At 37.8% G+C, this 24,658-nt stretch overlaps 1 protein-coding gene across 3 annotated transcripts; it reads left to right on the top strand.

Annotated features, from left to right (window-relative positions):
• Positions 1–17,807: 17,807 nt before the first annotated feature.
• On the top strand, positions 17,808–23,415 carry MSTN (myostatin). 3 transcript variants are annotated; one of them, XM_010177394.1, is made up of 3 exons: positions 17,808–18,181; positions 20,356–20,729; positions 22,981–23,415. In XM_010177394.1, exons 1-3 carry the CDS (start codon positions 17,809–17,811, stop codon positions 23,359–23,361), a joined length of 1,128 nt encoding a protein of 375 aa, XP_010175696.1. In that variant the 5' UTR covers position 17,808; the 3' UTR covers positions 23,362–23,415. The 3 variants fall into 3 exon arrangements, with proteins under 3 accessions (XP_010175696.1, XP_010175697.1, XP_028943151.1); XM_010177395.1 differs by having other exon boundaries at positions 17,809–18,181; positions 20,653–20,729; positions 22,981–23,361; XM_029087318.1 differs by having other exon boundaries at positions 17,809–18,181; positions 20,488–20,729; positions 22,981–23,361.
• The last annotated feature ends 1,243 nt before the right edge of the window (positions 23,416–24,658 follow it).

The following is a 24,658-nucleotide window of genomic DNA, read 5'->3' as shown; positions in this document are numbered from 1 at the left end:
TCTAATTATCTCATCTTATCTGAGCTACTATCCAATATTAGATATCCTATCCACAGCATCAAGAGGTTTTCAGCTGCATAATCTTATAATCAGATCTCTTGTACACAGTGAAATTTATGACAGTACATACATCAAAAAGCAAGATGCAATGCATTTTTTTGAATCATAAATAGAAATATTATCTATAACTGCATAATGGTAAAGAAGAAAATAAGAAAACTGATTTAATTTGTGGTATACATTGACCCCAATACCCCTAACTTTGCCGTTTGATTTCAGGAGGAAAAATTAACCTTTAACATGGTACAAATAATTCATCTTGGGGGGAAAACTGTTCTGAGGGCATAATGAGCCTCGCAGAACAATTCAGTTGGAATAAGTCTGAGTCCTGGGTAGTCTGTGTAGCAGTTACGCTATACTGAGATATTCAGAAGAGTGTGAGTGCATGTTTCGGGAGCCCTTTCTTAGGATATAGCATAGTGTTCTGCTTTCATATCTCAGTTTTCCCATTTTTTAGTTAATTTTATGATACTTGCTCCTACGTTAAATATAGCATTGGAAAGACTAATTTAGTTGGAAAACCAAGTTAGACAGCATGTTTATGCATTTACTTCACTAAAGCAGAGCTTTGAAGAAAAGCTAATTTTGATTGCATGTAGAAAAAATTTTGTGACTGAAAAGATTCAAAATGTTGTTGATCTGATAATATGCATGATTCTAAACAACCCATTGAAGCTTATGATCAGCTACTACCAAAAAAAAAAAAAAAAAAAAAAAGGAGCTAGTATGCCACTAGCATATGATTTGAACTAGTAAAGGGTTTGTGGAATAAGCTTTGGGACAGGATAAAGCCAGGATTAAGACCTAGGTTTTAATGGTGAGTATTAATTGAGATCTTGTGTTCACCTTAGACAGGTGATGGGCACGTAGGTCTGGGACTGGCAGGGGCTGCTGTGCTAAGCTAGGGCTTGAGCTAGGGGAAAGTCAGATGTTGGACGAAATACTGATGTCCAGAAGCACACTGCCAAAAGGGTTTAGACTGAAAAAATACCAGGCAAAATCAAGTTTATAGGGGCCTGTCAAAAAAACCCCAAAGTTACAGATTTTGTGACTGGAAGGTTGATGGTGGTAGTTCCAATCTCCCTCAATTTTCCAGTAAGCTTTGGCTTACAAAAACACACATCTCAACTGGTATTAACGGATGTTGCCTTTGCTCTTCAAGCAGAAATATATACAATAAAAATGTCATGAAGTAGCATATAAGAATTAAACCTACCTAGCTTGGTCTTTGGCTGTTGTAGAGCACATTTTTTAAGAAGCATCAGATATCCTGAATCACATCAGCTTGGGATGGAGAGTCCCAAGTTTCAACAAGGTAACATACACAGATATATAGTTTTGTACACAAATAATCTATGATGATCTAATAGCTCATAAACCTAAGAGCTGTCTTGCACTTAGTTTCAGCATAACGTTATATGGTTTATTGATTTGATCAAGTAGTTAATACAGGAAAGGCAATATGTTCTCAGAGAGACAGAGAGATCACCAAAAATCCAGCAAGGCCATCCTACCCCAGGGGGTCTGGCAACAATCCTACAGCTTCCTATTGGAAATTCACTCCTACTAACTTGAGTAAGTTTTCACTCTCCTTCTGGCTCTCCTTTCTTCCCCTCCGCCCGAGTCTGCTTTTTGATGTTTGAATTAAAGATTGTTCATCTCACATAGTTCAAAGTTCAAGATCCTACTTGTATGTGGCATGACATCTTACTAGCTGGAAAAGTTTAGTCAAATATAGAATCTGTGATGAGAGGCCAATAACTGGATGCAGTTTCCACAGTGAAACTCATGTCACTTAGCTCCAGAACAAGCCTGCATTTAGTGAGCTAAAGGAGTTGTTCAGTGGCTCGGTCAAGAGCTCACAAACACACACGGTCTGACAAATTCTTTTCAGCAAGCGTCAATAGTACACACAGACAGACGCATGTTTCAAGCCTCAGTTCTTCTGAATCAGACAGAATGAATCAGGATTAATAGTTTCAGCCAAACAAGAACATTTAGTATTTTTATCCCTCTCATCTGTGAACAGCATCACATACTATCAGTAATTAAATAACTGTTTAACTTCTGCAATCTGTACCACTTGCCATCTCCTCACCTAGCTGCCTGCATGCTTACAGAGGTGTCATCAGGGCAGGATCTTAGAACATCACATGTTTTGCTCTCACAACTACCCTCCAAGTGGAAAATTATATTTACTTTTTAACAGTGGGGAAATGAGGAGGGCTGGGTGGGGAAGTTTGGAAAATGTGTAGGCTTAACATGCGCACACAAGGCTGTGCGGAGAGATCGGAGCTGGCTCTGAACAAGCTTGGGGATAGCACTTGGCACGGGTAATTACATGGTGCTGCCTGGCTCTGTGCTGTACCAACAGCTGGGATGTGTCAACTCTTTTGGAGGAGTTGGCTCTGGTGTCTTAACACTTAGAGGTATCTTTGTGGGGCAGAGGTATGCCCAGCTAGCGGGCACGCAGATAGCTGCTTGTATTGATAGAAAGAATAAGGTATCTAACAATTAGTCTTCTTACTGCTATTGGTATTGGAGGGGAAATACTCAATTGTTTTGTCCAAGGTCACCCAAACAACCTGGAGAATAGAACCAGAAAATTGCCCCTTCAGTTTGTCATAGTTGCTCCTTAGAGCAAGATTTCATATAATGAACAGATGAATTCATATTTGCATGAGTCACAGAATTATCAATGATTTCAGTAGAGCCAATGCCCAAGTTTTAAGATTTTGAAACCAAATAAGCTTTCTTCATTGCCCAAACTGATCCTTTGAGCTTTGCCAGTCATGTTTTTCTATGCTGAAAGAAAGATCCCAGGTCACTAAAAGTTTTTTATGCCTGGAAACAACTTCCTACTCAATTTACTATTGGCATTATTTTAATTAATAAAGGAGTTTGCAAGATATTTTTTTTCTAAAGTCTTCTGACAGAACTGATTTAAGTTATACTACATAGAAACCTACTATTAGTGCAAATAACTCTGAATGAAGATGGACCTGTTGAACTTACTTCTGGGATTCCCTGCACACTTACAATACAAGCACTCTATTTGAAACATAACGACAGCAACAATAAATTAATGACTTGTATTAGTGAATATAACATTATTTCATGGATAGCATGTACACACTGTTATCACATCATACTGTCATGATATCTGTTTGATGTTCACATAATGATGAAGAGAGTGTTCAGCACCTATTTATTAAGGCGAGGAAAAAAATGAGAAACATCTCTCGCTTAGAAGATGTTTGTTTGGAAATAATTTTGAAACGCTAGCCCTCTCAGGAGAGGCAGCAAAAATATCTCTTCTATCATCTTACAAGGGTAGCCTGTGAGCTACATTAATCATCTTGGACTGAAATTTGTAACAACATATGGAAGACTTGCTTCACTATTATTAGAAGTTGCAAGTTTCATATGTGTTCAACTAATTTAAGGTTCACTTCTGCTTTGAACATTATACCCCAAGTAATAAGTGCTATAACAGGTCATTTGCATTCAGGAAATTATTTTTGGAAGAAGCTCCTGCGTGATGTGAAAGGGCAAAGGCCACTGGAGTGTAAAGCCAAGAATTGACTTCTCTTAGGGCTTGATCCACACAGCCTTTAGAAGTCCATATGATCTTTTATTTCAGTTTCAAAGGCTTTTGATAATGCTGCCTTTGGATATTCCAACACTGCCTTTGGAATATTTTGTCTTTAGTGATATTTTGCCAGGTCTTATCAGTATTTACTCATGGCTTTGTGTACGTGCTTGTAAGAGAATGGAATTGCACACAAGATTTGGTCTCTTCAACCAGCACTGGGACTTTTTAAAAAATATCTTTATTATGCTTCAAAATTGTTATTTTGTCCTTTGAAAGAAGAAAGCAACTTCATGCTATAAAATCTCTGCATTTGATTCTGTCACTATTATAGGCATGAATAAAGAATTTTGTCAAAACACATTTGCATCTCTGGATATTGATTCAGCCTCTTTGTTCTTCTTAGGAGAAAACTAGAAGTAAGAGTTTGTGCTTTTTTCCCCTCAGGGGATTTTATGGTGTTAGAAATGTTTACACAGGCATGTTGATGAACATCATACTGCAATAGTATCCATACCCCACCCTCATCCCCAAAATCAAGACCCCAAAGACTCAATGATACAGCAGTCACAAGAAGACATTTTGGAAGATTCTCTGCCACTTCTCAAAGTTGTCACTGAGCGTTAGTCAAGTGAACAAAAGTCTGTTTATTTAAGCTCTAAAACTTTTTTTCCCCTCTTTTTCTTTAAATAGACTTCTACTGCTCCTACACTCATGCATATAGCAGATGGAAAGCAAATTTATTCTAACTTTGTTTCTGAAGTCTTAGCTATGCAGCAGACAATGTCATAGGCAATATTAACTATATGCACCACTGGATAGTAGTAAAAATAATGTTAGCTTTTGCCAATTTTTACCTTCTAAGGAAAAGTAGATTTAAGATCCCATATAGAAAATCAAAGTCTACCTGATACAATCTCACCTTTGAGAAATTTTGTGTTCTTATTCACTGTTAAATTACACTTGAGGGATGTCACTGATAAAGTGTTTAGTCCTGTAATTATTACCCCAGTAAACTTAAGTGCACTATTTAAAATTATTACATTATTTTAAAAAACTTAATATTCCAATGCATTGCTTAGGCAAATTTACTTTTAGATGCAAGAAACTTCCATGTCATGGAAGCAGGCAGAAACACCCAAAGTGCAACAATTTAGTGTTGCTTTTAAGAGGCACAGTTCTTGTGAGGTTTGACCGTATTGGTTTGACCTAAACTGGAAGCACTTCAGGAAAAATACTGAAAATATTCTGCCTTGCAGTCAAACAGACGTATAGAGCAAACTATTCAGTTGGGATTACTGAACACACAGTCAGCCAGAAGGAAGAACTGAATTACTTGCAAAGCTTACAGGGTTTTATATTTATTATACTTTTAAAAAATCATTATTATTTAAAGAGAGCGCCACTGGGATTAGCTCAAATAAAAATTTCTGTTCAACTTGCGGGTGTTTTTTGTAACTTACAAATACTGGTGTGCAGAATGAGTAAATACAAGACAACTATAGTTTATCTACAGCTGTATAATTGATATGTTACCTTGCCTGAAATATTGTTGATTACTCCATCTTCAGGCAATCTCCTCACAGAGCAGCCCTAGAGAAGGGAAACAAAAATGACACAGGGCTGAAACACTATTATTGAAAAAGTGGATGTATTTCCTATAGAAAAGAAAGAACATGATAAACTATCTAAAGTTATGCATGAAACACAGGAGGCAGAAAAAAAATTGCTGTTTTCTATTTCTCATAGAAAAAGTACAATAGACCATATAATGGAAAGGAAGGAAGGAAATTCCATAGTGATAAAAAGAGAAGTGTCTTTACTTAACACATAATCAGCTCCCAGGAGATGCTACCATTATAAAGGATATAATAAACACCTATATTTACTGTAATGCACGCCTTAAAGCTTGGAAAGGATTTCTGACCTCATGTTTTGATGCTGAAACCAGTGCTTAGCAGAGCTCAAGGAGTAGAGCTGTGAGGTGACAGATTATTTTGCAGGCTTACTGAGACTTCTGAGCATCATACAATTTCCTAGTGCCCATGATTTTGGTAAAGAAAAGGAATTTTACAGCAGACTTGAAGGACTGCTATGTTATAAATACATGCATGTTATCTCTGATTTCATAGCCACAACCAAAATTGGTGGATTATTAATTAAACAGCAGAAAACAGAAAAGGACATATTTCATGGAACACACAGCTTAATGTCAGTTTCACTGGAAAAAAAGAGAAATTGGTGAAAATCAGAGGAGAGAATGGAAAGACAAGTGGGGGAACAGGGAATCAAGAAGCACAGTTTGCATTCCCTGTAGCTGTGATTCCCTTTACACCTCTGGGCATTGCTATGTGAATGTGATGAAGGTGCCTATAAATATTAAGGACCAGCTATTAGTCAGACAGAATCATAAATTAACTGAATGTTAATGCTCCGGATGTTGAATGGCTGAATTAGATCCTAGAATATAACCCTGAGAGTCAACATTAAGATATTTAAAAGCTATTTGCATTAGGTCTTGACAATGGCAGAGAAAGCTTAGCAGGCTTGCTTGAACTGGAATGAAAAGCACCTGAACTCTTGGGTCCTGACTAGTTTTGTCATACAGATGCAAAACCTGCTCTGGAGGCGTGCAGCGACTCTGACACTCACAAGAATTGTCCTGAGCCCCATTAGCTTTCTTACTGATTATGTCTCATTAATTAGATTTGTGTTTTATTGTGGTTCTCTATTAAACACCTGCTCTTCCTCTGATTGTAGAATGCCAAAAGAGATTTTCCAAAAAAAGCCCAAACCAAACCCTTAAACCCACAATATTTTATAGTGGCTGCTGCTACAGAAATTTGCTAGTAGAGTATCTGGATGCAAACTGTGATGGATATTTCAAGTTTGCTGTGGAAGGCAAATGAACCAGTGTGGATAAAATAAAACCAATTCAGTTCTTTAGCCATGTCTGAAAATCAACCTTCAACACCAGCTGAAACAAGGCAGCATCAGTGCATTTGGGCAAGCTGGTTCCAGCTCCCCACTGCCTTTGGCACCTGCTTTGAAACTCTGGGGAAGAAAAAAGTCTAGGAAGGTTGATCCCAAGGCAAATATCAGATACATACCTTGTCCCAAGAGGAGATCTGACCTCTCCCAAATTAAAGCCTAAAAAACACATTTCAGTCTCAGTCCATTGCTGGAAGATTGAGAAATATCTGTTTACTATCAGCACAATCTGTGGCTGGGAGAAGATGATCCTCTGTTCTTGTGCTCAGGAGCTATTTCTTCAGAAACCAGGGAGCTGCAGACTGCCTGTCAGTCTCTCCTCACCCTCCACAAATTCCTGCTATTAGGGATGCTTGTGTTGTGTGTTCTTGGGCTGTCTACTTTTATACTGAATTAAAAACTCCACAGGGACCACAACTTGTGAGAAAGCTGAAGTCAACTCCCACTTTCCATTGGCTGATTTTTCTTTTTCTGCATAGAAAGAAAAAAAGTTTGTCCAGGCTACTATGACCCTAAAGCAGGCATTCCTCCTTACATTTGGAGGTCCTTCAGCATGTTTCTATTAGGGATGCTACTGCCCTTCCTTCCAGAACAGGCTCAGTCACACTTTGGTCCCAGTGACCAATGTTTGGTCCCAGTGACCAAGGGACCAAGGTCCCTTGAAGTTTCCTTCCTAATGGAGAAGATCAGATTCTCTGCAGAAAATCAAAATTAAATCCTGTGCTATGCAGTGCGGTTGCTGATACTATAAAGAGCCTTTGAGTTTGGGCTTCATTGTCCCATTTAGCTCTGGGCTAATACAGCCTGAGATGGTTCAAAGAGCTTCTTGAAATACAGAGCATCTTACTGGCTTGGTAGAGCTTTCCAAGGTGTTACACAAATAACATCCTTTCAAAACATGCTCGTTTGTGCGTTCAGTATCACGCACAGTAAAGGTTACACAATTGGCAATCAGTTTTCCTCTTTCTATTACTCTTTAGTAGTGCTAAATGGCTGAAAAACTAAATTTAACCCTGTATAGTAATGCTCAGATAATGAGCTGTTAATTTGATTTATGATTAATAGATTAGATTATTTTATATCAATATCAGCTGAGACCAAATCTTAACTCAAAGTACAAGATATACCTGTCACTAAACAATTACCATTTCAAAGTACAACATTCTTCCTACATAAACAACAATTATACATTTCATACAATTCCAAATACATGCTGAAATAAGTAATCCCTTCTTACTATTTTGATAGACCTTACTTATAAGAAATGTATAGCATAAGAAACATGTAGCTCAGTTCTGTGAAGTATTTAGTGACATTATGGTCCTCCTAGCTAATGCCTGATTGATTGACATGAGGGAAGGTCTACAGAGAAAAGCAATCTCCTTTATTAAACCAACCAGCATAGTAAGTAAAATGAGCAAGCTTTGGAGCAGAGAACCTGCTCTTTTGGTTGAATATCTAATTAAAATCTGTCTATCTATATATGTACACACACCCCCTGCCTTGTAACTACATATATACAAACACAGTATTTTTAACACAGTTTAGGATCTGGGGAAGCAATCTCTCTTTACCAAGGTATTACAGGAATATTAAAATTTAGCACACTACTTCCTCACAGTTATTGACAGAAATCATTAGATACATCAATCAAACTTCAGAATGAGCAAAGCAGCCAACTGCACAATTCAACAGTCATTAGTTCATTTTCCTTTGTTCTGGAGGCTTTGGACAAAATGCTTCAATTTCTTAATGTTGAGTTACTTTGATAATTTGTAGAAAGTATAACAAAGTAATTTGATACAGTCAATTTTATTTCCATTTTGCATTGCATTCCTAATTGTACCATCCATCCTTTTGAATCAATAGGCGCTATAAAGCCTTAAAGGGTCTGGTCAAACAATCATATTTTCAATTGATCATAAGCTCGGCTTTTGTATACAGCAAGACACGATTCTCCTTACTTGTTAAAACTCCAGAAATGGTCGTGAGCTCCTGCTTGAAGTTCTTCAGATCTGCGTATTCAAAATATCCTGGTACAAAGTTCACTTGACATAAAAAAAGTTTTGTGTGGTTATCACAAAGTTAGTAGCATAAAAATAACTCTATATCTATTAATCTGGCTATCCTAGGAATATTTTTTCCACTAACTCTTCCAGATCTACTCACTAAAAAAAGCCATTCTCTAGCCTTCATTAATAGAAGCATGCCTATTCCCGCTAGCATTATACCAGTACACCTTAAAACTAAACTCTGAAGAAACGACTGTAATATTTCAGATCTATTATATGAATTACATTTCCCAAGCATCCTTTCAATTATTTGCATAGTCAGTAAAGAATATGAAATCTTTACATCATTTCCATGAGTACAGGGCAATTGATACAATAATAGTCAGGCTCTTTGCTACAAGACTATGAAGAGTTAATTCCTAAGTGGTTTTATATATCTGCAGAATGACAGAGGGGGTTTGAAAGTCTGTTGTTGAAGGTAAAAAAACGCCAGTCAATGCTTTTATGGTTTAACCTTGTTTCTCATCAACCAGTTGGCTGATGCTACCAATTAGCAGGCTGATGGGAAAGAAAAACTTGCAAGTCCCAAGAAAAAAAAAAAATCAAAACAACAAAGAAACCCCAACAAAAGCAAACTTGTAAATTTTGAAAGCATCTGTCTTTACATTGTGAGGAATTAGAAGCGTCTGCTAAAGGAGACAGAGCCAATTCCCAAGAGGAAAGTGCAGTAAAGCTAATGTTTTAGCCAGCATAGGCCGCTTTCCTTCAGCTGATGCTCTTACGAGATGCTTCAGAATGGACTTCATAAATACAAAACGCCTTTACTACACTGACAGAGAGCGAACAACAAATAAGGAAAGATATAAAAAAGGAGAGGGAGTAAAAGCTGTGTTTCTTCTTGGATGCCCCAAGACCTTTGAACAGTTGCATTAGTTACCTGAATATCTGCCAAAGGTACCTAATTTATTACAAAATTTATCATTTATGTTCTACCTCCAAATATGAATCAAAATCTCAAGAAGTTTCAAAATCTCAATCAGTCTCTGATCTGCTCTTTGTCTTCTAAAAACCTAAAGCAGCTTGCATGATTTCCCATCTCTGCATTATTTTGTACAATTTTTCACAGATACCACCTGACTTTGGGGTCTTTAACAGAAGCAGTTCCATCAGAAGCCACAGCCTTTTGTGCCTGCTTTTTGCCATTATACACTTTTGTTATTAAACTATTTTGAAAGTTTTACTATGTTCTATTTAATAGCAAAAAAAAGGGAGCTGTTTCTTTTTTTTTTTTTTTCCTACAAGGTTTTTTAAAATTTAAATTACCAGCATTTTTAAAGCCATGGTTAAATCAGGTAACCTATCTCTAACTTGTTGATTAAACAACTTTTTTGCTGATGAATACACCAGATTCAATGGCCTTGATAACTGTGGACCTGAATGTTCTCTGATTTCTTTGAGAACATTACCCTCACTTTTCATTCAATTGTAGAGGCTTTTGCCTCACATTAGCCTGTCTAAAACTGACCATAGATCAGCACATTAGCAGAAAGGAAAGGAGAAGCTGGGACATAATTTCATCTTATTCTTTCTGCTTGCTTGGAGCAATGACAGGAGATCAACTAAAGTGCACATATTTGGGCAAAAATTGTGATCCACGTATTCCCAAATTAGTTTTGTAAGCAGAAAAAAAATCATTATCCCCTCTATCAGCCTTGTGTCACTATGAGGTATAAACTAGCACCTTGTAAAGGAAAAAGTTGGTATTACTGCTCTTTACTGTATTTTCATTACTGATCATTTTTGAAAGAAGTTACATGGGCAAAATCATGTTGTGACATTTCTCATCACCTCCTCTTCTCCCAGTATGTGTTTTAAACAGTCTGCCATTCTTAGTCTGAAAGATAATCTTCCTTTTTTTTTTTTTTTTAAGGTTTAAAGTAGATTCCCAAAAAAGTCAATATAACTTAATGCAACTAAAAATTCTTACACTCATAAGGAGTAGACAATATTTGAAGTATTCCACAAGTGTCTTACAACTTCTGGAGCTGTTCTGACTTTTGAAAATATTTGTATTTCTAATACTTAAACATGGATCTAAACACTATACATAAAAACCTCAGACTAACACCTTTGTAGTATGTGCAGAAATCAATGCCTGGTGCCAGTATGGTTGTGTAACCCCAGCAGGTATGGCAGCAACCAGGACAGAGAACTGTTGTACATTTTTAGTATCTATTTCATCGTGAAATAATTACATGATATTATGATCAGAAATACTACAGTGTGACTGATGATGTCCCACTCTAAAAGGAGTTCATTGAATGCTTTGCCACTGCAGATGCACACTGCTGGAACAATGTGCCACGTTTGTAATCCCAGAAAACCGTTTTTATTTTCACCATTAGAGTTCAATATATTTATTAATTCATTGTTCCAAATTCTAAGAGTTTTACAAGAATTCACTTCAAAACCAGCTCCTCCTCTGCTTGCAAAAATCCAAAGAATGGGGAAAAAGCTATTCTTACCTCTGTATATCATGATATTGCTGTGGTTTTATTTATCGTTTATAGACAAGTGGGTACCAGGTGTTAAAGCTGTCCCCGGTCAGCCTGGATCTATATTCAGTACAGACAAAACCACAGAGTGGGACCAAAGGCCATAGGCAGAGCAGCAGAGGGATAGTTTGAGATGAAGAGCCAGATCTATCCCACACAGAGCTATCTTCTGATCAAGAGAGTTAATTAATTCAGTCCATTATGGCATTGGGCACGATTAAGCAGAGTCAGATTCATTGGATTTTGCAGAAGTGTGGTTTTTTGATTTGTCAGAATATCTCTTAACTTTTAGCCTTTCATGTATTTTAAAAAAAAAAAAAAAGAAAAAAAGAAAAAAGAAAAAAAAGAAGAGGGTAAGACTTTCCCCTGACGTTTCCCAGTGGATGCCATTCCCGATCAACCCAGTAGAGGACAGGCCACTCATACCAAATCACTGACCTCCAGGGCCGAAAATCCCCTTCAGAGAATTGTGTCTTAGAGAAAATAAAAGTCTTCTTGTAGCTAGTAATAATAATAATAAAAAAAAGTATTTTGGTATTTCAAGCGCTTTGTACAGAAATGAAACCGCTCCAAGTATGGTAATAGCTCCTTAGAGGAATTAAAGGTTTCTCATCAGTGATGCAGCAACTGACGCAGCTATTTTAAAAGACATTGAAGAAGAATGTCCAAAATTCTGGGTAAAAGGATAAAAGCTACAACTCTAAAAAAGGATAACATCCTGTGACAAGGGTAGAGCCTTTAGAATTAAATAGGTACTTAACAGGACTCTTTTATGTGATTTATTATAAGATCAGTAATTAAACACCATAGCAAAGGCTGCAGAATAAAATCCTGAACACAAAAGAACTCCGAAAAATTGTCAGCTTTTACTATAATAGCATCCTTCCTTAAATGTTTTTAATGAGCCTAATGGGAATATATTTCCCTACCTGTTTTTAAAGTTCATTTCCATTAGTATATCTGGTTGGTTCAGGGGCAACATGAATTAACAAGTATTGCGATATGTAGGAGAGAAAAAACCAACAGGGCATTTTTGGCCCACTCCACACATAGCATTAGGCACAGCAGCACAAAAGCTGAAGTCAAGAAGGAGACGGTCCGAAGGGCAAGATTAAGCCAGAAGCTGAAGGGGACCTGTATGACTCCCCTGAAGCTAACATTCAGCAGCATCTTCTGAGCAAGCTGAGAAGGGCTGAAAAGGCCACAGCACCAGTTTGCCACCAGTTTTACCCATTTCTCCCATTTTATTCCTTGCATGCTTGCATACCGTGGCTCGTGAGGAGCTCCTTAGCAGGTAGGACTCACTACTGCTTCCCATAGCTCCTGAGTCAAGGAAATCAACTGCCAGACAGGGTGACGTTTTGTCCTGGTACTTGAACTGCAGACACAGACCCAAGTACACCTTTGGGGAGACCACTCAAAATCTCAAATTCCTGAATATCATGGTTTTCCTGGGAAAACAACCTGGCAGCAGGTGTTGAGAAAGAGTTGTGGCATACCCCATCCAGATGCCAGTGTACCAGGCCCTCCATACCCTGCACCGTGCATGCCTTTCCATATGAAATATGCTCTCCAATACCCGGAACTCAAAACTGGTGAAAACAATATGAACTTTTTTTTTGGGGTAAGTCAAAGGACTTAAATGTCCACACCATCAAAATGAAGATATAAAGTTGACTTCCAGTAGCTGAGATAGCACAACATTTAGAAAGTCAGATATAACTACTTTTGTAGGAAAAACTCTTTTAGGGCATTTGTTACAGAGCAAGAATTCATATTAGTTACAGCTTTCATGTTTTAGGTCATGGTAACAAGTTTAATTTAAAAAGTGGTTACTTTTGCCTTATAGTAGCTGCAGCTTTAGCTTACACAATGTGATTGAGACAATGTTTGCAAAGAATTTTTGCTATTGCAGGATTTCCTTCTAGGTGTTTTATAGGTATGTCCTATCTGCTTTTGAGGTTCAAAGTAATAAATTTTATCTTGCAATTCAGGTGGCTAAGAGCAAGCACCTGGTGTTTTAAGACAGCTGAGCCCGTAGTTAAGCACTTCAAACACCCAAACTCCATTGCATTTAATTACACATCTGAATTTTTCTATTCCAATTTACCTGTTCCAACCAAAATTACTTCCACTATATTGCAGCTAAGTGAGAGATGAATCTGGTCCAAAAATATTTAAAATGGAAATGTCTATCCGTTCCAATATGCTATTCTAGAAATTGTGCTTTGTGCTGACAAAATTGAGAGAAAAGGTAACCCAAAGAGTCTTCCTCGGTGGCTCAAAAAGAATGTTATATTTTCCTTACAACACAAACTAAGGAAAGAAGCCAGCTGGTTCTGAGGTAGGACTTGACATCAGCAGAAACAGCAACCTCAGATTTACAGTGCATATTGCAACACCTGATTCTTTCTTCAAGTTCTACCTTCTGAGGTGAATCAATTCTGGGAACTATGTCATTTAACAGAAAAAAGAAGGGTGAATTTCTGGTCCTGCAGGCTGTGAGAAAACATTTGAAAAGCTAGCCTACAACAGAATGGAGCTGTTGTATTTCTGGCAGGGTTATAACCCACGTCCCTCTCCTTCCCTGCCACGAGAGCAGCTCCTTCATACCCCTGTAACTCTCCCTTTTCTCAGAAATGTCCTAGTTCCCTTTCATGGCCACTTGGTCCACCCCCAAAACAAGCTCAAATCCCATCCTGCTCCCTATCTATTTTCCTGGGCTGCTGGCCCAGCAAGGGATGACACACTGTAGATGGTGCAGAGCTATCGGCGTGCTGACTAATGACGAAGCAGCACCCGCTGATTGGCTAATTAGAGGCTGCCAAAAAGAATGGGTAATGGTTGGGCTCCATTTGCCTTCTCCTTAGGGACAGCATTAGTAATCTCCTTTTCCTCTACGCAGTCACAGTTTTTCCATAAAACTTGCAGAAACACAGTGTCTTTGAAACCTCTATATTGGTCAGATTTGTTGGGGGTGGGTTTGGGTTGTTTGGTTTTTTTCCCTTCTTTTATTTTTTTTAGGTTTTCCAACAAGTACAAAAGCTCCTGCTGGAAAGGGGAAAGGAGAGAAGTTGACAGGTAGACAGATGTGTGCCTTTTTCCTTTAGAAAGGAACATTCTTACATTGCTTGATTTTGGGGACCTGAGCCATGATCTTTGAATAGCCAGGATTGGGAATACTATTCACTATTGGCAGACACAGCGGGTAGAATGACACAAATCCCAAAGATAATATTAAAATGCCATAAAGTTCAGTAAGATGTGCATTTCATTTTTAACTCTTCTTTAGTTTTGCTGCTGATAATGAGTTGGTTTTGTTCTTTTTTTATTTTTATTTTTTTTCTAAATAAATTTTTGGAAGAACTTTTACCTGTTCACTTTACCACTTACTTTTCTAACCTGTCACCTACATCTGCAGTCATTGCTTTCCAGAAACACTATGATGAAAGTCAGACAGAAAAACAATTTGCATATTGTATTATTAATATCAAAGAAATGAGATCCTTCAGTAGCTCCTGATAGAAGTGCAAGTTCTTACACTTTCTTCCAAATTCTTGCAATTTCATAGAAAAGAAAAAGCCAGCAACAATAAAAGACTAAGAGAAAGGTATTCTGCTAACAGCCTAGAGTTATTCAGAGTACGTGGACATGAAATGCATTTTATGAGGGAAATGGAAAAATATTGCTCGGGGCTAAGCAGCTGCTGGTGAATTCTGGGGCACTTTTGGCATCCTTGGTTGGTAGTCCCTATGTCACCACTCCAGCTGCTACTGCTGCCTCCTGCCTCTAAATAGCAAGCAGAGGCACGGTGCTCAGTAGGATCTGTTTGCCACCACGTGTCACCTTGGCAGCTGAGACCAAGCTCAGCTCTTGCTCCAAGCTCACTGGGGTTTCAGGCTTACAGGAGAGGACTTTTGTCCCGCAGTCATAAACAAATGCCTCATGGAGGGAAATAAAGGGGCCCTTTTTTGCAGATTAACAGAATCATTGCAGAAGATTGGGGGAAAAAAGTAAAAAATAAAATTGAAGTTCTGCATACTCATGGTGAGCCACAGTCAGAGTGGGACGACCTTGAAGGAGCAGGAGCAGGCCAGGTACCAGCATGGCCGCTGAGCACCAGGTAAGCTGCTGCAGAGCACATTCAAAGAGGAGGCATGGTGCTGGAGGCATTGCTTTGCTGACTGCTTCTCTTGTCCCCTCTCTAACACGAGTGGCTTACAGACATGGTCTGCTAGAGCATTTAATTACTCTGATATTGCTGACTGCATCATTATTTCCACCTGTTTATTGACAGATCATCATTCTCTTTAAAACTGTTTCTGGTGTGAAACCTGGTACCTGTCAAGGTTTCCACTTCAGGGTAGATTCCCTTTTATACCCAACTGGTTAAGTAATTCTGGCTTAAAATAAAATAAAATAAAGTTTTATTATGACATTCACTGTCATAATAGTAAACAAACAAAAAAACCCCACCCCAACCTAAACCCCTCAAAATTCACCAATAGGGTCAGGGTCAGTGCTTTTCAAAAAGATTCTTACTGTGAATCACCCTATGCATCTTCCATAAAAATACATTTCCAGCACCTGAAATGCACTAAGAATCTGCTTAAAATATGTTATAGACATGACAGGCAGTCTCCACTGCAAACTCAGATCTTTCCTGACTCCTAGTTCCAGTGAACCATGAGCCCGTTTATGTTTCCACATGTTGAGAGTAGCTGCACTGCTATCTTGTGTAAAAAGTAAATGCTGAGGAGCTAAGAAGTCAAAGTGCTTGCTTTAAACATGGATTTTGGCTGAAATCAGAATATCAGGACCTCACCCTAAAGCCATAGGCCTGGAATATGAGAGTGTGATACATCTATCGCTTATATCAACTTAACACCAGGGTAGGACAATAAATTTCAATTGAATACTCATGATTTACACCATTGGTCATGAGCTGAATATTAGCAGTCCTGTGCTACACAGTGAAATTGCATGTCCTGGAGAGGTGATACAAAATAATATGAATGATCAGGTAGAAAAAAGCTCCTTGAAAGTTCTGTCCCACATCTTTCTATATAACAAGATTTTTCCTACATTAACATATGGCAAAAACCAAAACAAACAGACAAACAAAAAAAACCCCCACAAATAAACCCAAACAAAAAACCCCACATTTGCCACATTTTTAGGTGTACTCAGAATGGAAAAAGTCCTAACTTAGCTAGGTAAACTTTGGCATATTGCATGAAATTCCAGGATATCTGCTGTAATATACAGAATATCAAGATACACAAATTCCAGGTTTTCTGCTTGCTATAATATACAGCCTATAATCCCCCAGCCCTCTCACCTCCCCAAATAAGCGTGAATTCCATAATTCTTGCTAAGAGCACATCAAATATGAACTACATTGCTGCAAGATTTTTAAAAGCCATAACCTGTAAGTATAAAATAATGTCTAGATGTCTCTTTTATGCAGAAAATGTATTAAAACTGTAAAGTATATAGAGAACTTAAATATTTGAGTAGAAAGCAAAAGAAAGCATAGAAAGGTATCACTTAAATAGGCATAATACAGAGATATTTTGAACAGAAATAAAAGGTGACATGGAAAAAAAAAAGATATACTCAGAGTAGAGATTTAAATGTTTTAAGTCTTTTTATACTTTCACTGCTAATGGAAAAAGCAAACTTTATTATTTCTGTATAATATCAGAGTGAGTAGCTAAAAATATTCCTTAAAAATACCTTTGCTACTAAAGATCTCTTAATGTTTAATTTACTGCACAGGATTCTGCTGACCCAGTGATAGTATGAAGGGGGGACAGACTCATTTTTCATAATTAACTGTTAATTCAGTAAAAGATTTGTTACTTTTATATATACTATACAGGTAAGATACACATTTACATAGAGTCATACATGCACAAAATCTTTATTACTGCGTTAGCTAGTACCTAGCAGGAAAACCCATTAAGGTTTTCTGAAATATGAAGTGCTCAATATATTTCAGTTGTTGAACAACCTAAGTTAGCACTGTTTGCAATGCATTTCTAAAGTAATTTTTCCCTGCCTGCTAACAATAATCCCCTGGGATTTTCTTTTAAATAGCACAAACTTTCAAGTAAAAAGCTGGTAGAAGCCTAAAGCAAGTTTAGAGAGAGGTCTGTCTTGATTCATAGTACAAGTACATGGTTGGTATATATTGAAGAATGACAGTGCTGTCTTTCAGTACTGCTGCTCACAATACTTGGAAATATATCCTTTCACTATGCAAAAACATATCCTCAACAAAGCACCCAGATAAATCAGTTCACCCTTGGCTGTAACTAAACGCTGTCTAGTGACTTGTGATCGACAGGGCTTTACCCTCTGACAGCCAGATTCATTGTTGGGACAGCAACCAATCGTCGGGTTTGACGACATGAGCCTAATCAAACTTGGAGTATAAAAAGCCCCCTTGGAATATATAAGGTACACCAGTGTGGCAAGCTGTCTCTCAGATTGCATTTGCTTTCACGGATCTGTTTAGTACTAGAGGGAAAAGGGAAAGGGGAAAGAAAAAAAAAAAGAAAAAAAAGGAAAAAGCTGCACTGAATGTGAGATCATGCGAAAGCTAGTGATCTATGTTTATATTTACCTGTTCATGCTGATTTCAGTTGATCCGGTGGCTCTTGATGATGGTAGTCAGCCCACAGAGAACGCCGAAAAAGATGGACTGTGCAATGCTTGTACATGGAGACAGAATACAAAATCGTCCAGAATAGAAGCCATAAAAATTCAAATCCTCAGCAAACTGCGCCTGGAACAAGCTCCTAACATTAGCAGGGATGTTATTAAACAACTTTTACCCAAAGCTCCTCCACTACAGGAACTGATCGATCAGTATGACGTCCAGAGAGATGACAGTAGCGATGGCTCTTTGGAAGATGATGACTATCATGCCACCACCGAAACGATTATCACAATGCCTACAGAGTGTAAGTAACCCTGCTGCTTTCGTTTCCGCTGCTCCTCCGAGAGAGTTGTCTCCCTGCTGTAGAGCCATGCAACTCCTCCTCGGGCTCTCCCAACAGGCTGCTGGCTGAAGTTTGCTGGAGGGAGGGAGGAGAGCGTTATTTCTAAAGAATTTGAGCCAGGTTCAGACGACCGTGTTGCGATCCTTTGTTTTACTGTTCGGTTTTCGGCTCCTTGTAATGTGTATGCCCTGTAGCACTTAGGATTTGCCCACTGCCTTAGAGAGCAAAGGGAGATCTGCAGTTTAGTTGACTTCGTTATCTGCAGTACTCGGGGCGTTTCCTGTCACAAATATCAAGCACAAGTACAGATAACGAGATAACGAGATAACTATATTTTTCTGAGGGAGGTTTCACTGGCCAGTATTTTTAGAAGCAATAGATATCAGCAGAATTACAGCTTAGAGCACTAGACCTACCTAACTGCAACACGTTATAGCAAGTGCAAGTACAGAGTTAAATTCTCGCTTCTTTGCTGATCCCATAAACTAGCACCACCCACCTCTGAATTAAAACTATATATTTAAAGCAAATGTGCGTGTAACAGATTTAAATGTAAAAATGTCCATGCTATAGCAATCAGCTCCAGTAGTCGTGCCAAGGAAGAATGAAGGCATTTACTGAATGAGCAGATTCTGAGTTATCTTCCCAGTGCTAAACATCTGCTATAGCTCCTATCAAGTATCTTTTGCATGGGTAATACTATAGTATCTTATGTTCTTCATCAGCTAAAGTATTTGGCTACGGCAGCTGTTTTTTTTTAAATAACACTTACGAATATGATGTCAAAAAGGAAAAAGATGACAGGACATATAAGGCATGTTAGCAGTTACAGATATCATTACAATACACAGCTAGAATAATGTATCAGCTGCTCTAGCCAGCTAAAATTGTACACATCAATGAAAAAGTAACTTTATCTGTAAAATTTGTTAACTTATTAATTAATAAGATATGTACTGAATAGCAATATATTACTGCAGCCTTATCACAAAGTTCAGGTCTGCCAGCAGTTTTATTCCAGTCTATTACGTCCAAGGCTTTATAACTATTTTTAATTAAACTGTTACGTAATTACAGTTACTGAAGAAAAGTCATTGGACTTTATTGATCTGAGTTAATTTCTTACTTTTCTTAAAAAAACCCTTGACCTATTTCAAATGGATTAAAGAGACAGGTATGTTAAGTGGTGAGATTTATGAATGTCAAAGCCCTGCACCATTTGAGATTAGTATTACCCATTTTATCCTGGCATGGAAAGATATTGCCATGACTAGGTATGACAGCTGCATCGTAGGCTACAGGAATGAGGAACGTAGCACTGCACATGACTTTCCCATAATATTGTTCAAATGAAAAGAAAACAAAATTATCCTTAGATTAATACTCTCTTAATTATTTTTTTTCGTGTTGAGAAAAGAAATCAAAATGTTTGTGTACTTTGCCCATAGCTGCCTCTCTCTGTATGATGTGTAGCACACTAAGGCTGATTAGTAAATTAGAAATAGCTAGATCAGCATACGCATGTTGAGTCAGCTTATGCAAAGTTGCTATTCTGCATGCCTTATGAAGGTCCTCAGGAGATGACCAGCAGAAGTGAGTTGGTAGTAGTCACTGTGAGGTGGAATAGGCTGTGACCTCCTCTCCCCAGGTGTTTTTTGTTTGGGAAAGAGGCTTTTTTGCAGCTGTACAGGTCACCTACAGCACTGGTACCACTGGTCAGAACCCTGAGCATGCCAAGGACCGCAAAGGTCCTCTACAGCATGCATCTTCTCAGGATTGCCCATCATTTCCGAGTTTCAGCTGAGCACACCTCCGCTCTGCTTAGCCTACAGAGCACGAGGCACCACCTAGAATTATTTAGAAAATAATTAGCCAAACCTCATTTTAGCCTGTTCACAAAATTATAATTGGTTCCTTGTCAAATGATGTTACTTTTAGGTGATAGGATAATGACTTTGTTGACATCCATTACATTTTCTGGGGAGCATAAACCACAGAAAATGAATTAAGTTAAATCTGCTTTGTTACTGGTACTGTTTATGATATCTTGTAAGGGGGGGGCAGGGAAAAAGGGTTTATAAATGCATATTTCTTTGTTCCCTGTTCAGTAATCTTTTCTTTCCATTCATTTATAGCTGATTTTCTTGTACAAATGGAGAGAAAACCAAAATGTTGCTTCTTCAAGTTTAGCTCTAAAATACAATATAACAAAGTAGTAAAGGCACAATTGTGGATATACTTGAGGCAAGTCCAAAAACCTACAACAGTGTTTGTGCAGATCCTGAGACTTATTAAACCCATGAAAGACGGTACAAGATATACTGGAATTCGATCTTTGAAACTTGACATGAACCCAGGCACTGGTATTTGGCAGAGTATTGATGTGAAGACAGTGTTGCAAAATTGGCTCAAACAGCCTGAATCCAATTTAGGCATCGAAATAAAAGCTTTTGATGAGAACGGACAAGATCTTGCTGTAACTTTCCCAGGACCAGGTGAAGATGGATTGGTAAGTTTATTTCAAAAAAACACAATTAAATATCTTGCATTTTATTGGAAAGCATTTAAATTGTGTTTTAAGGATAAAATGAAAGCACTGGTTAGGGAATGGAAGATAACAGTTGTGTATATCCAATTCTTTCATTCCTTGCTCTCTGATCATGTCAAAATCAGTAGCATTCCTGTGCCTCCATTTCCCTATTTGAAAAGTTGAGACAAATTGCAGTACTTCAGAGGAACATTGAGAGGCATTAACTAGAAAATGTTTTGGTAATTACTGATGGATGGTACTATCAAAGTAACATCGTTTTCAAATTTGAGAGCAAATACTGCTTAATAAGCAGTTATTATACATAAAGCTAAAGAATAGTCATTAGATTCTTTCCTTGATAGGAAAGTTGCCTCCGATATTGCTGAGAAAGCAAAAGCATTTCTCCCTATTCTGTGTGTGGATATTTTCTATTAACAACAGCAAGAATTATCTGTTTATGAAGATGTGAACAGAACTTCGTAACATTAAGTTCCGTTCCTTTCAGTATGTGATAGAGGGCATCGTTCCATCTATTAGAAATGTTTGAATAGAAAAATTCTACTTGATACAATAAATGAGTCATAATGATGAGAAAGAGAATAAAAAAAAATATATGGTTTCTTTCTGTAAATATAGATGAACAAATTAAACCTGACGTGTACTTATTAAACTACAGCATTTTCCTTGTTATTTGTTTCTGCAAATCACTAATCATCTACAACCTATAAAAAATCCTGAACCTATCACAGCTGAAGCAATCAAAACCAAAAAATCCCTCCTTTTGAATAAAATATAAAGAATATTATTTTACTTTTACTTCTATGCAGTAGATCAATCTGTTTTTCATAGAATTGTAGAATCATTTAGGTTGGAAAAAAACCTTCAAGATCATCAAGTCAACTGTATTTATGAAGCTAGGTAACATTTAACTTACAGCAGTATAATGCAGTTAAAAGAACTTAAAGAAAAAACTGTGATATCTTAACTGGAGATCTAGTTACAGTACATGGATCTCCCCTACTTGAAACAGGCCACCTGGATATCATGATAAGGAACATCCTCACCATCTCCACCCAGTGCTGTGCTTTCACACATGTGGATAACCCTTGGTTATCATAATCGGTGAAAACAAACCGATTCAGCAGCAGGGCAGGGTCCGATGCACGGCTGGTAACGGGAGAGGAAATTTCTTTTCCCTCTAGCTCCTCCCCAGTGTGGGGATGCTCCTCTCACCAAGCGCCTCCCCATATCATTTACCTTTGGGAGGAGCGTCTCCAGCAGCTGGACAACTTGTAGCCGTACAGAAGGGACAAACCTGCATAACAAAGTTAGCTGGGCTGCTATTTACTTCTAATGAACAGCCTTCCTTCACGGGACAGCCCAGTCAGCACCAAACCAACACATGGGGCTGAAATCAGCGTGTGGAGGGGAGGAAACCTCGGGAACTTTTTCAAACTCGTGACTGTAAAGGTTGCAGTTGGTCACTGTGGAAACACACCTTTGGTGGGAAGCACGTGGCTCAGAGATCTGCCAAAAGTACATTCCTGGCTACAGGGCTCTTCCAGGAGTCAAAATATTAGCTGCCTCTCCAAATTCAGTACAACAAATTCAGCCCTCTGACAGAGGAGAAAGTTCTGAAGTATAAGTAACCTGCACTAGCAGGAGAAAACAGTAGCAACTATGGAATGATCCGGACAAAAAGCCTTCCTTGATATCCAGAAAGCCTGATTTTAATGGAGGGAATTTCAGAAGGACTCACAAAGGGAGACCAACACCAGATAGTCCTGCCCTTGAAAAGTTTTTGGGGTTCTTTGTTTCCTTTTGGGAGTTCTATAGAAAAAAAAAAAAAGTAGCTCTTTTATGGGTTTTAAAACAAACAAAAGCCACAGCAAAAGTAAAAATTCTCAAAATTTCTGAAACCTTTTAGCATTTAATAGAAATGATGCTAGTACTGAGATGATGGTGATTTCAGGAAAAGATACTCAGAAATTAAAGCTCTTTATAGAGAAACAGCAAGGAAATGCTGGTCCTCAGCATGAGAAAGGGGAATAATCCTTGAGCAGAGATCAAATGTAGCAGAGATTTTCAGGAGGACAAAGTTTTGTTTGCAAACATTATTTGAGGATATGAATTTGATACATCTATGCCTGAAATATTATATATTTGCATGTTTTTACTGAACATAGGCTTACCTCAGTAATGCTTCCGATTCCTTCTCCTCTCCTCCCAGAACCCATTTTTAGAGGTCAGAGTTACAGACACACCGAAACGGTCACGCAGAGATTTCGGCCTCGACTGTGACGAGCACTCAACAGAATCCCGGTGTTGCCGCTACCCGCTGACAGTGGATTTTGAAGCTTTTGGATGGGACTGGATTATCGCACCTAAAAGATACAAAGCAAATTACTGCTCTGGAGAATGTGAATTTGTATTTTTACAAAAATACCCGCACACTCACCTCGTACACCAAGCAAACCCCAGAGGCTCAGCAGGCCCTTGCTGCACGCCCACCAAGATGTCCCCAATAAACATGCTGTACTTCAACGGGAAGGAACAAATAATATATGGCAAGATACCGGCCATGGTTGTAGATCGCTGTGGGTGCTCATGAGATCGCCGTTATATCCACCACTTCAGAAATTGTGGAAGCTACCAAAAAAAAAAAAAAAAAAAAGTAAAAAAAAAAAAAAAAGTAAAAAAAAAGGTTATACCCCCTCACCAGTCTTTGAAACTGTGAAGTTACGTATGTTAGGCATTGCCGACATCCTCTGGGCTGCACGATAGGCTATTGTACAGAGGTAGTGCAGCACCAACTTCAGAACGTGAACTAAAGGACAATACAGTTACCTAATGGCTGGCTTTGAGCCAGTGAAAAAGATGCTACAATCAAAATCACCGGATTTAACACACGAAGTTCTTACATTGTGAGGGAATCAATATTCAGTCATTCATATGCAAATTATATGCAGGTTTCAATACATGTTGGTAATCAAAAGCAAGCTCCTTCTCATCTGAGGACAGAAGGAATGGGCTTTTAAGTCCATTTCTTCACAGCTTCACTTAATATTGTATTTACAGAAAAATATATACTGGTTAACATATACACCACAACACAATACCACCAGAATAATCCTTAAACACTTGAATATATACTGCAAAATTGTGAAATGTATCAGATGAAATTCCACATAAATGGACAAATCCTGAAATTAGGGATGGCACAGTGTATTTAGCATGTTTCCATTCCTTTTTCTCATTAGTATGTTAGTAATCAATGGCAATGGTGCTACATAAGAAGGCTGAGTAAATAGAAAGATAGTTATCTAAGTGAAAGAATTTTGACTATTAATGAATTTGCCCTATCCTCAGGTACACTATTCAACATTCGCAAGAAATAGGTATTTTTTAAACGAAAGGGAGTAGTTTTCTAGATGTAGTAAAACAAAAGGCAGCAGAGAAGTCTAACATTCAAATCATAATCCCACACTATAACCTGCCTCTGCAACATTACCATTTGCACTATAATAAACCAATGCAAATAGTTGGTTGCTACAGATATTGTTTAAAAAACCACTTTGATATAACTGACTTGTGTAATATGTATGCATCAATATTTTGTAAATAAATGTTTATTTTTTAATCACTGTTGGTATATGTTCATTGCAAGAAAAGAATGACTTTAACCTGTACTTTAGTTTAATAAACAAAAAATAATATTCTCTTCATAATATAATTTTCTGGGTTTTAACACAAATAATATGTAGGAACAATGCAACAAAGTAAAGCATATGTTGAGAATTACACTACATTTTGTACGTTTTTTACATTGGTATGAGCCATCTGTGATAAATGATGGGTGTTGACATGTTTATAAGTTTCTTTGAGTTACTGTTTTATGGTCATTTTGA

The sequence above is a fragment of the Antrostomus carolinensis genome, unplaced genomic scaffold, assembly GCF_000700745.2.
Source record: "Antrostomus carolinensis isolate BGI_N321 unplaced genomic scaffold, ASM70074v2 scaffold18661, whole genome shotgun sequence".
Lineage (NCBI taxonomy): Eukaryota > Metazoa > Chordata > Aves > Caprimulgiformes > Caprimulgidae > Antrostomus > Antrostomus carolinensis.
Note: the sequence above shows the minus strand (reverse complement) of the source record. Positions and strands in the feature narration are given on the sequence as shown.

Coding starts and splice junctions, on each gene's coding strand:
- MSTN (XM_010177394.1), top strand. CDS start 17,809: ATGCGAAAGCTAGTGATCTATGTTTATATTTACCTGTTCATGCTGATT. Junction 18,182..20,355: donor TATCACAATGCCTACAGAGT/GTAAGTAACCCT, acceptor ATTCATTTATAG/CTGATTTTCTTGTACAAATG. Junction 20,730..22,980: donor GACCAGGTGAAGATGGATTG/GTAAGTTTATTT, acceptor CTCTCCTCCCAG/AACCCATTTTTAGAGGTCAG.